Source organism: Hemiscyllium ocellatum, chromosome 17 (assembly GCF_020745735.1).
Source record: "Hemiscyllium ocellatum isolate sHemOce1 chromosome 17, sHemOce1.pat.X.cur, whole genome shotgun sequence".
In the NCBI taxonomy this organism is placed as follows: Eukaryota; Metazoa; Chordata; class Chondrichthyes; order Orectolobiformes; family Hemiscylliidae; genus Hemiscyllium; species Hemiscyllium ocellatum.
The window spans coordinates 28,730,933-28,746,248 of NC_083417.1; the positions used below are offsets into that span (position 1 = coordinate 28,730,933).

General features: G+C 42.2%; 1 protein-coding gene across 1 annotated transcript in view; it reads left to right on the forward strand.

Moving 5' to 3' along the window:
* The window catches only part of LOC132824062 (polycystin-1-like protein 2), a 111,479-nt gene that overhangs the window by 20,585 nt on the left and 75,578 nt on the right, over positions 1–15,316 (forward strand). The window contains 5 exon segments of the mRNA XM_060838330.1: positions 1,052–1,179; positions 1,554–1,674; positions 4,863–4,991; positions 5,121–5,349; positions 14,880–15,070. Coding sequence (XP_060694313.1) covers positions 1,052–1,179; positions 1,554–1,674; positions 4,863–4,991; positions 5,121–5,349; positions 14,880–15,070 — 798 coding nt within the window.

Here is a 15,316-nt window from a genome sequence, read left to right on the forward strand (position 1 = left end):
TTACTTTCAGCTCTGAAGAATAGTTGTATCAGAATCGAAACATACTCTGCTTCTCTCACCAGACTTGCTGCTAGACCTGCTGAGTTTCTCCAGTATTTTTTGCTTTCTTAAATTAGGGTGAGAGTGTGTGGTTGTGTCTGGCAGGGGTTGAAAGGGGATAGTAGGGTTGCAAGCAAAGGCAGGGGATGGCTCTAGTCAGGCAGAACCTTGCTGAAGTGTAATATTGAGGGAACTTTCAGAGGCACTGGCTAATGCTTTCTAATCGACAGATTCACACGTGGTGTCAGAGAACTGGGACAATGCAACTTATACCCTTGTTCAAAACAAGTTGTTATGATAAAGTGAGTAATGACAGGCTAGTCAGTTTAGAAATCAACCTGTTACTCCACACCTCTGGAGCAGATGAGACTTGAACCATGGTGTGCTGTCTCAGGGGCAGGGATACTACCACTGCAACACACAAGCTCTTTTGAACAATCACCCCCCTGGTGCAGGGTATAGCTTTTAGAAATTACAATTCAAGCCAAAGCTCCTAGTCATTTGAGCCAACTGTAGTTTGATTATGGAAAGCCCTCAGGGATTTTAAAAGAGCAAATTGGGTTTCTCTAACTTGCTTGAGATTTTTGAGAGGGTTGATGAGGATAATGATAAAGTGCTATACAACAACTTTGTGAGCAAAGTCTAGAGCTCATGGAATAAGAGGAACAGTAATATATATGGCTGGATTTACAGGCTGCTGAAGTTCTTTCCCAAACCCCCACCTTCCTGGGGTTGGGGACTGTGCAGGGAGTTGTAGATAATTGAGAGGCACTCCAAAAAGCCCAGGGGCCCCATGAATGGAACCTAAATGACAGAAAGATGAAGCTTTTAAGTAGGCACCAATTGGCCATTAAAAGCCAGCAGCAAAGATCAGTTTGGAGGGAAGACAACAGCTTGGCAGGCACATTATTTTAATGCTGTCAAATTCATTAATACTCTTTTGTTAGAAAGATATTTCAAATGTTCGCTCTAACAAAATGCATTCCATGATTACTTTTGATTTTGTATTTAGAAGGCAAATATGTTTGATGTTCTCTTAACATCTATGGATAAGATATTTTCATCCCTTGAGAGTCAAATTCAGGAAGATGACCCTCCAACTGTTTTCCAGGCATCATCCTTCAGCATGGCATTGAAAAGGTAAAGAGCATGTCCCAGTAAGAGTGCTTCAAAGTAGCAATATTACATAACTGCATAACTCTAAAAGAGCTTGGAATTTATATCTGTGATTATTAAAAGAAAAAGGAGATTCAGTAGAAATAAATGAAATTTGAGTCGTGAAAAATTGTAAAATGGTGGGTTTCTTGAATTACTGCTGAAAATAAAATTGAACTAGCAACTGGGTACAACATTCTTACTGGCCTGGATTATGCTTTATTGAAGAGATACCATTACAGTCACAAAAGTAAATGATAGCCTTTTTATCAAGGACAACATCTTTCATTTTAATCGCTGCATAGATTTACCAGCTCATATAATGTAAGCTTTATAATTCTCTTTTGTTATTACTTCAGTTACAGTTCAAAGAACTTAAAAGGAAGCAGGATTGATACCTTAGAGTCAAATTCATTTAGTTGCGTTTTCCCAGATTCAATTGATCTGCAGAGTATTTCAGATAAAGCAGTTCAGTTAAGGGTAAGTATATGTTTACAGGCTATGTTCAATGAAACGTCTCGCTGGCAGTGAGTGTTTAATGATTTAGTCTTCTCTCCTCAAGAGGTAATATGCTGTGGCTGTGTAAACATTCCTTATTTCTTTCTTGAAAGCATTCAACTTTCATCCTTATTAATGTACATTAGACAGTTTTCATGGACGGTGATTATTTTCAATGTTTCATTCAAATGGCGCTGGATCAGCAACTATGGTCTCAGTGTCATGTTGGATTTTTTTTAAAGAGGGTTTTGCACCATGAGGTGAGCTGTTACTTACTGAGCTTGTCTCATTAACCACCTACCCCATCTCCATGGTGTCCTTCTCACCATTTTCCAGTTCTGTCTTGACACACACACAATTCCTGGAAGAATCTGCCACTCCTGGGCTATGCTGAAATTGACTGGCATTCCTGGCTTGTTATAAAAGACCTCCATGTCAGGCACAGGGTGTCAACATCTCAGGACATACTTCATTGGCACAAGCCACACACACCTCAAATCCTGGACCTTGGCATCTGACTTTTTCCATCCTAAGAATCCTCAAGGCACATCTGTGACCCACTTACAGAATATTTCTGCACTTCAATGCTGTACTTCAGGACCCAACAATAACTATCCTCATAATGCTGGAGCAAGAGCACTGTCCACAGGGACACCCACAGTTCATAGAGTGCACCAGGCTATATCTCTAGACAGTGATTGACAGTCATTCACTGGTTCACTCCCTGAGCACAATGCCCTGACCAGTCTGTATCAACCTGCCTAGTCTTTGTTTTAAAAAAGGATTATACTTGCTAATCTACCTGTTCAGAAACATTATGACACATCTCTAGAGCAGGTGGGACTTCAGTCCAGGGTCTCCTGGCTCAGAGGTAAGGTCTCTATAACTGCACCACAACAGCCCTAACCTGCTTCATTCAAAATTGAAACAAGGTTTGACAGCTCATTGTCAGTCAGCATTTTAATAGCAGCATTCCCCATAACAGCGCCTCTAACAATTCGAGTCCATTCCTTGCCAGTCAGGTCAATGACTCAAGTCTGTATATGACTGCCTGTATTTGTGGCACAGTGGTTGTGTCCCTATCTCTGATCCAGGAGGCCTGGATTCATGTCCTATTGACTACAGAGGTGTGTACTAACATCTCTGAACTGGTTGTTTAGAAATTATCAATGTCTACCTGTTTCTGCGTTCTTTATTCCCATCACCTGTGTGTTGCTGTCTACCTGTCTCTGGGTCCTTCTCTCGCACGCTCCTCTATGTTCTGCTGTCTGCCTGTCTCAGTTTCTCATTTACCCCATCTAACATGCCAGTTTATTAATTGGTTTGTGAATCTAGCTCCATGGGAAGGGTGAAAAACATATAAATTACCCCCTACCACCAGAAGTAATTCCAAGATTACTGAGATTCACAGCAGTTTCGAACGTAATTCTTCAAACTGTGTTGCAAGGTCTTCAACCTATTCATTTCTAATTTGGTAATAGTGTAAAACATGGCTTGTAGCTTCCCTCATTTTTCAGAAGTTTTCCACCCATGTTGTAGCACTCTTTATCCTGACACTTCGGATGGTCTACAGGGCATTCTGGTAAAATGCATGTTTCGCCAACATGAATTGGCTATAATGTGATTGACGAGTTGTGGAGACTATTTGGATAACGCTAACTTTCTACTGAACGGATATAGTGATCTTCTACATTGCGATTTTCTATCATAATTTCCCATAGCATGATTTTCTGTAGCACAGGGTTGGAGAGGAGTGCAACTGTCACATTATACCAGAATACTCTGTATAATGTTCTAGACTCCATGACTGAAAAGTAATCTATTTTATTCGTCAAATCTGAACCATTGCTTTCTTGGAATACCATCCTTTTATTCACACATCTCTGCATTAATTTTGTTTTAATTATGTATCTCAAGAACGTAAACATATCTTAGCTCACAGGATTTTCCTGTCCTGAGTCCTCCTCCTTTTCACAGTCAATTTTTTCCCTTCTTTGTTTTCAGAGACATCTAGGAAATGCCCATTCCTTGCCATTTATTTTGGGTGTGTCGCCTGTTGATTCTCAGATCAGCCATTTGCTCAGGCAATCCAATGTTTTGATGTTTCAAGCACATCCAAGCCCCAGAAAAGATTGCACATTAAGATATCCCACATCAGAGGCTGTGTACTTGGGTTATGTCATACATTCCTTGTTCCAGGCCCACAAATCTTCCTCTGGTACATTGATGGTACATTTTTAAGAGTTTGTCTCTTGAGATGTATATAATGAGATTGCCATACTGTGCTAAACAGTGTAGCACACATGTCAGATTGTTTATGTATAACCTAGAGTAGCAATCACTGTCGCTGATGTTAATTCATGTTTTTACATTGATAGTCACAAAATTGTCTCTTGTAGCTATGGAGTAAATGGAGGATATTGCTTAATGAAATCTGTGATGTGTAAAAACCAATTTGAAAATCCATAATGATCAGTCATAAATCATTTACAGTAGGCTAGGCTTGCAAATATTTCATAGTTTGCACTTTATTTCAATTTATTTTGTTTGGATCATGCTTAAGAATAGTATTTATCCTAGTCATAGAGTCATCAAGATGTACAGCATGGAAACAGACCCTTCGGTCCAACCCGTCCATGCCGACCCGATATCCCAACCCAATCTAGTCCCACCTGCCAGCACCCGGCCCGTATCCCTCCAAACCCTTCCTATTCATATACCCATCCAAGTGCCTCTTAAATGTTGCAATCGTACCAGCCTCCACCACTTCCTCTGGCAGCTTATTCCATAAATGTACCACCCTCTGCGTGAAAAAGTTGCCCCTTAGGTCTCTTTTTATATCTTTCCCCTCTCACCCTAAACCTATGCCCTCTAGTTCTGGATTCCACTTTGCCTATTTATCCTATTCATGCCCCTCATAATTTTGTAAACCTCTATAAGGTCACCCCTCAGCCTCCGACGCTCCAGGGAAAACAGCCCCAGTCTGTTCAGCCTTTCCCTGTAGCTCAAATCCTCCAACCCTGGAAAATCCTTGTAAATCTTTTCTGAACCCTTCCAAGTTTCACAACATCTTTCCAATAGGAAGGAGACCAGATTACAGAGAATGCATAATCTGCTGGTAAGAAATTTCTGTGGTTTTTAATTGTATTTTTTCCACAATGTTCCTTTAGATGGTCAATTTTAGGGACAATCCTCTCACACGGAAAATACAACGGAATGTCAGTGGACCTTTGAGCAATATATCTTTATTTTCAAATGGATCAGAATTAAAAGTGATGAACTTGTTAGAGCCCATTGAGGTAATTACAGGCAGTGACAAGCACATTGGAATTCTCATTTTTGTTTCATTTTTTGTTTTATAAATTTACATTTTACTGTCTTTTGACATTGAAGTGTAACCAAATGTTGTCTTTTTTTTCATCTTGAAGATTTTACTGCCCAGATCGAACTCAACCCAACTCTTCCCAGCTACATATACCACAGCTATGAACCTAGTTTTCCATAGGTTCCATGTAACTGATCCAGAATCAGCCATTGTGATCTCTGTAGAAAGCAATCCAGTTACTTCAACACAACTGTACTTCAAACATGCTTCCAAGCCCAATGAGACACTACATGAGTTTGAAAAAAGCTTCTTTCCAAAGAGCAGCACCAGCGGTAAGATATTAGATACCAATTGATTTTGTTTCAATGAAAACCATGAATGCGAATATAATCCTGGGTGGTTGAGAACAGTTTCACAAATTAAACTATTGGCAATCAAGATTGAGCGTCATGTTCATAAAAGGCAGTATTGGAAGTTTAGAAAGAATGCGGAAAAAACAGAAAAGGAGTGAGTAGGGGGTTAGGGAGGAATATGGAGAGGGACAGGAAGATCAATATAGGAGAGATTATGGAGAACAGAACAGAGTGAATGCTGGAGAGGACAGCAGTCAAGGAAGGCGAAGAGACCATTGGAGAAACAGGTAGGAAGTAGACAGGTAGCAAATGGGAAAAGGGGAGAAGAATGGAGGGGAAAGGTAGTAAGACAGGAGGAATAGGTGAAATATGTAGACATAGTTATGTGACAAGTGAGTTTATAGCAGCAGAATTTTCTGCTTCCACTGCTGGCAAGCTTGGAGGTAGAAAGAGCATTTAATTAAACAGGACGGTGATGTCTCTGAACCTCACACCTTCTCATCTCTGCCAGAATTAGTTTTGAGACAGGAAGGGCATGGTTGACTTTCCCACTCTGCTACCAAGTGAGGCCTTTCAGTGGCCAATTAATGACTGCTGCCTGTCACCATATGGTGGTGTAGGATGGGTAATACAGTGTGGACTAACCCTCATCTTGGGTGTAGGTGGAAGTGAAGTTCCTTTGATCAATGACACTCAGTTCTTGATGAAAGGACTCCACATCAGGAGTTGCACTCCCCTGCCTGTGTTTCTGAATCCCGTGCCACTTCTCTCCTCCATGACCTCAACTCTGCAAAGCTGAGTGCCCCTCCCAACATTATTTAGCTGCTGCCTTTGTTCTCTGTGCTCATGAGACTTCAAGGGATGTCCTTCTGGCATTAGTCACACCATCCTCAGTGTGTTACTAAGAGCATGAGCTGCTGGCCCCTAATTGCCTGCCTCTGGCTTCATCACTGTCTGATTAATTTGTGGTTCAGTGGCCTATCTGCAAAGAGGCAGCATGGGTCTCTTGCTAACTCTGCTCTGAGACCCCAAACAACACCAAGATTCTGTCCAAGGAGCATGGGGACGTGAAATGGGAAAAAGCAGCCTCTCTGTACTCATTGAGGAGGAGATGGGGTTAAAGTAAGACTAAGTTGCTCTCTCTGTATAATGGTATTGGAGTGTATAGTGCAGATTTGCTCAAGATAAAGTCTTATCATGTTATCAGATCTTTGAGTCTTGCTCTAGTTTTCTTCACTTGTTTGCAGAAGCTTCCCATTTTCAACCTCAATGAGCGATAAGTCTTGGCAAAATATATGTGAGATATATGATTTTCCTTTTGTGTGCTTAAAGGAAACACTAACCCTTTTCTTTCATTAATAAAGAAGTTCTAGCACTTACACCATTACCACCAAGTGTTTGCTGGTGGCCTGTAACTTTGAGCATGGAACCTTTTATGTCTGGAGTGCTGTCCCCTGACAGCTGTGGAAGCTAGATCACTGAAAGTATTGAAAGAGGAAGTCGATAAATTTTGAAATATCAGGGAAATGATGGCTATAAGAAGCTGACAGGAAGAAGGAATTGAGAATTACACAGATCAGTCATGATCTTATAGAATGATGGGGGCAGGCTTGAGGGGCTGACTGGCCAAATCATGCTCCTATTTCTTTTGTTTCTTCTTTTTACCTGGGCCTGAGATGACTTGCTAAAAGGCAGGGTCAACTGAGGAGGTATCAAATGATCTGGCTATCCTAGCTAAACAATGCACATTCCACTGGAGAGGTGCTCCAAACTTGTTGGTTTATCTTCTTTTGTTTGTGCTGACAAAAGTGGCAATTAACATTTGTATCACAAAAATGCCTGGTAATGACCATTTCCAAAAAGAGAGAATCTAACCATTGCCTCTTGGCATTCAATGGCATCACCTCACTGAATGTCCCACTATTAACATCCTTGGGGTTATCATTGACCAGAAACTGAACTGGACTCACACATAAACACAAGTAAAAAATGAGGTCTGCAGATGCTGGAGATCACAGCTGCAAATGTGTTGCTGGTCAAAGCACAGCAGGCCAGGCAGCATCTCAGGAATAGAGAATTCGACGTTTCGAGCATAAGCCCTTCATCAGGAATCACACATAAACACAATGGCTACAAGACCTTTTTTGAGGTATTTTAGGTGCTGGAGGTGATTTCCTCGAGTTCCAGGAGCAGCAATTACTGTTTTATATGCTGTTGCATTGTTTTGGAACTTTGGGGAAAAAAAAGTCAAAACAACAGCAGTTTAAAAGGGAGAAGAGCAGACAAAGGAAGCGCATGGTGAGGACAGTGCAGGAGAGAGAGAGAGAGAGAGATAGAGAGAGAGAGAAAGAGAGAACCTGAACAGTTACTGCCTTTGCTGTTTAAATTTGTGTATCGTTGGACATTGGAGTGCATCTGGGAAAATGATCAAACAGTGAAGTTCACGACTAATCTTGGAGGAACTGTTGGGCGAAGTTCACAGCACAGAATCAGATAAGTTAATTGTTGTTTTAAGTCTGTCCAAAAAAAGGCTGCAGTAGTGAGTATAGTGGATTCTTTCTTGATTATATGTTTTTGGAGATAAGTCTCTTGATTAAACTTAAAATATAGGCCATAGCTATTAATTTAACCTGGAGCAGTGTTTGTAAAGGAATAAGACGGTGTTATTTTCTGGGTCTGTAGATTGTGAAGAAGCAAAAATGGCCTTTGCTGGCTTCTTGTCAGATGTGGGTTTTTTTATATAGATATTTTTATTGGAAATTCAACATTTTTACAAGTTTACAAAAATAAACAAAAATCTCAAGTACGAACATTGATATACAGTTAAATCTTAAATAAATAATAACCAAAATTTAACAAAAGAAAAATACTGAGAAAAAAAACTCACCTAACTACTAATCTAACCTACAACTAACCAGAGTGTATAATTAAGTCTCTTACATTATTCAACTAAGAGAAAGAAAAAAAAAACGGATAACAGAAATTGGGTAGTGAGATACATGCTCGGAATGTGTTAACATCAAATGTAACAAAACCCGTATTCGTGCGGGCTTCCTCTCCCAAGGGGCCCCGGAGCAGCCAGGTTCGCAATCTCAATTAAATAAAAGCCCTTGTTAGGATGGCTGAAATATCTGTATTTATATAATTCAAGAAGGGCTGCCATATTTTATGAAATAATGCAGTCTTTTGGTGCACCATATTTGTAAGGAAGTCAAGGGGAATACATTCCATCATTAATCTGTGCCAATTTGAAAGTCCAGGGGAGCCCTCAGCCACCCAGTTCACCAAAATATTTTTCCTTGCACAGAAAGAGAGAATAGAAAATAATCTCTTCCCGTGCATATCCAGGGAGGGTAAGTTCGAAAAGCCCAAAAGGAGAGATACAGAGTCCACTTTAATTTCCGTTCCTAAAATTTCTGTCAGGGTACTTGCTACTTTAGTCCAGTATCTATGGATCTTATGACAGGTCCATAGGCAAGTACAAGAGTGCCCACCTCTATTTTACATTTGGGACACACTGGAGATGCTCCTGCCTTAAATTTTGCCAATCGATCCGGTGCTATATGGGCCCTACGAAGTATCTTCAGTTGGATAGCCTGAGTTCTGTTGCAGATGGTGATTCTTCTGGCGTTTTCCCAAATGTCATTCCATGTTTCTATAGAGATTTCTAGTCCCAAATCCTGATCCCATGCTTTAAGCAGATTGTCCATATCTCCCGATACTTCATAATGTAGTAAATGATAAATAGTACTGACAGAAGATACCCCCATTGGTCGTAGCACTCTACATTCTCTATAGATGTGGGAGTTTAAAGAGAGTTTAAGGGTTACTGCGGATTATATCTGCCATAAATGCTGTTGGATGTGAATCTTATCAGATCGAGTGGATCGGTTGGAGAGACAGATAGAAACGATGAGGAATTTGCAATAGCAACAGTATGTGATGGATGGCAGTAATTGGAGGGGGGGGAGGGGGTCTCACATACAGTTACATAGATGGGTTAACTCCAGAAAGGGTAAGAGAGGTAGACAGCTGGTGCAGGTGTCTTTTGTGGATATACCCATTTCAAACAGGTATGCTGTTTTGGAAAATGTAGGGGATGATGGATTCTCAGGAGAATATAGCATGAACAGCCAAGTTCCTGGTATTGAGAGTGGCTGTAATGCAACGAGGGGTAAATCAGCTTCCAAGAGATCAATTGTGTTAGGGGATTCCGTAGTCAGAGGTACAGACAGACGTTTCTGTGGCCAGCAGAGAAAAAACAGAATGGTGTGTTGTTTCCCTGGGGCCAGGATCAAGAATGTCTCAGAGAGGATGCAGAATGTTTTCATGGGGTAGAGGGGCCAGCAGGAGGTCATTGTCCACATTGGAACCAACGACATTGGAAGGGAAAAGGTTGAGACTCTGAAGGAAGATTACAGAAAGTTAGGCAGAAATTTAAAAAGGAGGTCCTCAAGGGTAGTAATATCTGGATTACTCCCAGTGCTACGAGCTAGTGAGGGCAGGGATAGGAGGATAGAGCAGATGAATGTATGGCTGACGAGCTGATGTATGGGAGAAGGATTCCCATTTTTGGATCATTGGAATCACTTTTGGGTTAGAAGTACCTGTACAAGAAGGACGGATTGCACCTAAATTGGAAGGGGACTAACATACTGGCAGGGAAATTTGCTAGAACTGCTTGGGAGGATTTAAACTAGTAAGGTTGAGGGATGGGACACCGGGAGATAGTGAGGAAAGAGATCGATGTGAGACAGGTACAGCTGAGAGCAGAAGTGAGTCAAACAGTCAGGGCAAGCAGGGACAAGGTAGGACCAATAAATTAAACTGCATTTATTTCAATGCAAGAGGCCTAACAGGGAAGGCAGATGAACTCAGGGCATGGTTAGGAGCATGGGACTGGGATATCATAGCAATTACAGAAACATGGCTCAGGGATGGGCAGGACTGGCAGCTTAATGTTTCAGGATACAAATGCTACAGGAAGGATAGAAAGGGAGGCAAGGGAAGAGGGGGAGTGGCATTTTTGATAAGGGATAGCATTACAGCTGTACTGAGGGAGGATATTCCTGGAAATACATCCAGGGAAGTTATTTGCGTGAATTGAGAAATAAGAAAGGGATGATCACCTTATTGGGATTGCATTCTAGAACTGAAAATGTGTTGCTGGTTAAAGCACAGCAGGTTAGGCAGCATCCAAGGAACAGGAAATTCGACGTTTCGGGCCAGAGCCCTTCATCAGGAATGAGGAGAGTGTCATACTATTGCATTCTAGAACCCCAATAGTCAGAGGGAAATTGAGAAACAAACATTTAAGAGATCTCCGCTATCTGTAAGAATAATAGGGTGGTTATCGTAGGGGATTTTAACTTTCCAAACATCGACTGGGACTGCCATAGTGTTAAAGGTTTAGATGGAGAGGAATTTCTTAAGTGTGTACAAGACAATTTTCTGATTCAGTATGTGGTCGTACCTACTAGAGAAAGTGCAAAACATGACCTACTCATGGGAAATAAGGCAGGGCAGGGGACTGAGGTGTCAGTGGGGGAGCACTTTGGGGCCAGTGACCATAATTTTATTCGTTTTAAATAGTAATGGAAAGGATAGACCAGATCTAAAAATTGAAGTTCTAAATTGGAGAAAGGCCAATTTTGATGGTATTAGGCAAGAACTTTTGAAAGCTGATTGGAGGCAGATGTTCACAGGTAAAGGGACAGTTGGAAAATAGAAAGCCTTCAGAAGTGAGATAACAAGAATCCAGAGAAAGTATATTCCTGTCAGGGTGAAAGGGAAGACTGGTAGGTATAAGGAATGCTGGATAACTAAAGAAATTTAGGGTTTGGTTAAGAAAAAGAAGGAAGCATATGTAAGGTATAGACAGGATAGATCGAGTGAATCCTTGGAAGAGTATAAAGAAAGTAGGAGTGTACTTAAGAGGTAAATCAGGAGGGCGAAATGGGGACATGAGATAGCTTTGACAAATAGAATTAAGGAGAATCCAAAGGGCTTTTACAAATGTATTAAGGACAAAAGGGTAACTAGGGAGAGAACAGGGCCTCTCAAAGATCAGCAAGGCTGCCTTTGTGTGGAGCCACAGAAAATGGGGGAGATACTGAATGAATATTTTGGATCAGTATTTACTGTGGAAAAGTATATGGAAGATATAGACTGTAGGGAAATAGATGGCGACATCTTGTAAAATGTCCAGATTACAGAGGAGAAAGTGCTGGATGTCTTGAAATGGTTAAAGGTGGATAAATCCCCAGGACCAGATCAGGTGTACCCAAGAACTCTGTGGGAAGCTAGAGAAGTGATTGCTGGGCCTCTTGCTGAGATATTTGCATCATCGATAGTCACAGGTGAGGTGCCAGAAGACTGGAGGTTGGCAAACGTGGTGCCACTGTTTAAGAAGGGCGGTAAAGACAAGCCAGGGAACTATAGACTGGTGAGCCTGACCTCGGTGGTGGGCAGGTTGTTAGAGGGAATCGTGAGGGACAGGATGTACATGTATTTGGAAAGGCAAGGACTGATACAGGATAGTCAATATGGCTTTGTTCGTGGGAAATCATGTCTCACAAACTTGATTGAGTTTTTTGAAGAAGTAACAAAGATGATTGATGAGGGCAGAGCGGTAAATGTGATCTATATGGACATCAGTAAGGCGTTCAACAAGGTTCCCAATGGGAGACCGATTAGCAAGGTTAGATCTCATGGAATACAGGGAGAACTAGCCATTTGGATACAGAACTGGCTCAAAGGTAGAAGATAGAGGGTGGTGGTGGAGGGTTGGTTTTCAGACTGGAGGCCTGTGACCAGTGGAGTGCCACAAGGATCGGTGCTGAGCCCTCTACTTTTTGTCATTTACATAAATGATTTGGATGCGAGCATAAGAGGTACAGTTAGTAAGTTTGCAGATGACACCAAAATTGGAGGTGTAGTGGACGCGAAGAGGGTTACCTCAGATTGCAACAGGATCTGGACCAGATGGGCCAATGGGCTGAGAAGTGGCAGATGGAGTTTAATTCAGATAAATGCGAGGTGCTGCATTTTGGGAAAGCAAATCTTAGCAGGACTTATACTCGGAATAGTAAGGTCCTGCGGAGTGTTGCTGAACAAAGAGACCTTGGAGTACAGGTTCATAGCTCCTTGAAAGTGGAGTCGCAGGTAGATAGGATAGTGAAGAGGCATTTGGTATGCTTTCTTTTATTGGTCAGAGTGTTGAGTACAGGAATTGGGAGGTCATGTTGCGGCTGTACAGGACATTGGTTAGGCCACTGTTGGAATATTGCATGCAATTCTGGTCTCCTTCCTATCGGAATGATGTTGTGAAACTTGAAAGGGTTCAGAAAAGATTTACAAGGATGTTGCCACGGTTGGAGGATCTGAGCTACAGGGAGAGGCTGAACAGGCTGGGGCTGTTTTCCCTGGAGCGTCGGAGGGTGAGGGGTGACCTTATCAAGGTTTACAAAATTATGAAGGGCATGGATACGTTAAATAGACAACGTCTTTTTTCTGGGCTCGGGGAGTCCAGAATGAGAGGGCATAGGTTTAGGGTGAGAGGGGAAGGATATAAAAGAGACCTAAGGGGCAACATTTTCACGTAGACGGTGGTACGTGTATGGAATGAGCTGCCAGAGGATGTGGTGGAGGCTGGTCCAATTGCAACATTTAAGAGGCATTTGGATGGGTATATGAATAGGAAGGGTTTGGAGGGATATGGGCCGGGTGCTGGTAGATGGAACTAGATTGGGTTGGGATATCTGGTTGGCATGGACGGGTTGGACCGAAGGGTCTGTTTCTATGCTGTACATCTCTATGACTCTATGACTCTATAACAAGAATCCTTCAATGGATAACTCCCCTCCAGACTTCCCTGAGCTTGTCCATCATCTACAAGGCACAAGTCAGGAGTGTGATGGACTCCTCCCCACTTTCCTGGATGGGTGCAGCTCTAGACAACACTTAAGAAGCGTGACACCATCCAGGACAAAACAGCTCACTTGATTGGCACCAAATGCACAAGCATTCAGTCTCACCATTACTGATGCTCAATAGCAGCAATGAGTACTATCTACAAGATCTACAGCACCTTCCAAACCCATGACCATCTATAAGATTGCGGGTAGCAGATATGTGGGAACACTACCACCTGCAGGCTCCTGTCCAAGCCACTGAACATCCTGAATTGGAAATATATTGCCATTCCTTCAGTGTTACTACCTTAAACTCCTGGAACTCCCCCCCTAAAGGCATTGAGGTATATGTACATCAGATGAACTGCAGCAGTTCAAGAGGCAATTCACTACCATCTTCACAGGGGCAACTATGGATGGGCAATATTGGCACAGCTCATGTCCCATGCATGAAACAAGGAACCTCTTTCCGCTGGTATGATGATTTTAAACCAGAAGTCTAGATTTTACAGCCTGAAGATAATTACAGCCTGAAACAACCCAGGAGATAGGGTGAATAATTTAATAATATAGTCGGTTCTTGTGTTCAAGAATGCATTGCCTGAAAGGTTGGTGGAGACAAATCGGTTCCCTTCGACAGTCCTTGGTTTGCACCACTCTCCCCACCAACATCCCCACCCGAACCCCCAGGTACCTTCCTCTGCAACCACAACAGATGCAAAACCTGCCTGCACACCACCTCCCTCACCTCCATCCAAGGCCCCAAACAGTCCTTCCAGGTGAGACAGAGGTTCAACTGCCTCTCTTCCAAACTAGTTGCTCCTGATGTGGTCTTTTCTACATCAGGGAGACCAAACATAAACGTAGGGAATGGTTGACTGAGCATCATAACTGGGCCCACAGGGGACGACTGGACCTCCCAATCACTGCCCAATTCAACTTCCCTTCCCATTCCCTTTCCCAACATGACCATCCTTGGCCTCCTCCATTGCCACCCATGTGCCAAACCACAAATTGCAGGAACAACACCTCATCTTCCATCTATGCAGTCTACAGCCCGGAGGACTCAACATTGAGTTCTCCAATTTCAAATAACCTCCCTTCCCATCTCCTGACTCCCTTCCCAGCCCTTCCCCATCCTTTCCACTGCTCCCTGACACCAACCGGATTCATTCCTCCCGTTGACCAACCAGGTCGAACCCTCTACCTGTTTTCACCTATCCCCACCTCATCACTCTACCCCCGCCATCCTCTTTATTTGCAGCTCCCCCCACACCAACTCCCAGGCCTGAAGAAGGGTTAGACCCAAAATATTGACTTCTGCACCTCCTGATGCTGCCTGGCTTGCTGTGTTCTTCCAGCCTCCTGCCTGTCTACTTTGAAAGGATGATGGAAGCTGATTCTGTCCCAAAGAGCCTGAACAGGGACCATTGGATAAATAGCCTCTTTCTATGGCTCTACTTTCAGCGGTTGTACTCTTGGATTCAGTGCTGTCTTTATGTACATGACCATATTTCTTTAAGTAGTTTGTTTTTAATTTTGGAATCTTACCTAATGATTAGAAATCACACATTTTTCATTATTTTATCTTTCTAGTTGAAGCCTACAGTTGTGTTATAACACCTGAAATGTTAATGGGCAGGAACGGTACTTATTATTTAGCAGTCAAGCCTCTCCAACAGTCAACTGTTCCAGAGGCCAACATAACTTTCACGATAAGTACCATCAGTACTAAATGCTTATACTGGGATGAAATGCAGCATCGATGGTCAACCCATGGATGTAAGGTAAGGTGAAGGAAACTTCAACACTATAAAATTGACAACAGTCTGTTCTGTTCTGAGCAACAGATTGTGACTGTCAAAAGCATGGCTTATTCCAAGTAGTTTACTATTACAGATCTCCATGCAGCATTAATTTAGTAAAATTATATATTATCATTCTTTCTGATTGCATCTTCATAGTGTTTCAGCCACTGTCCACCAGCAGCTGCCCTACAATAAAGGAAACAAATCGTTGCTGAGAATAGAAAA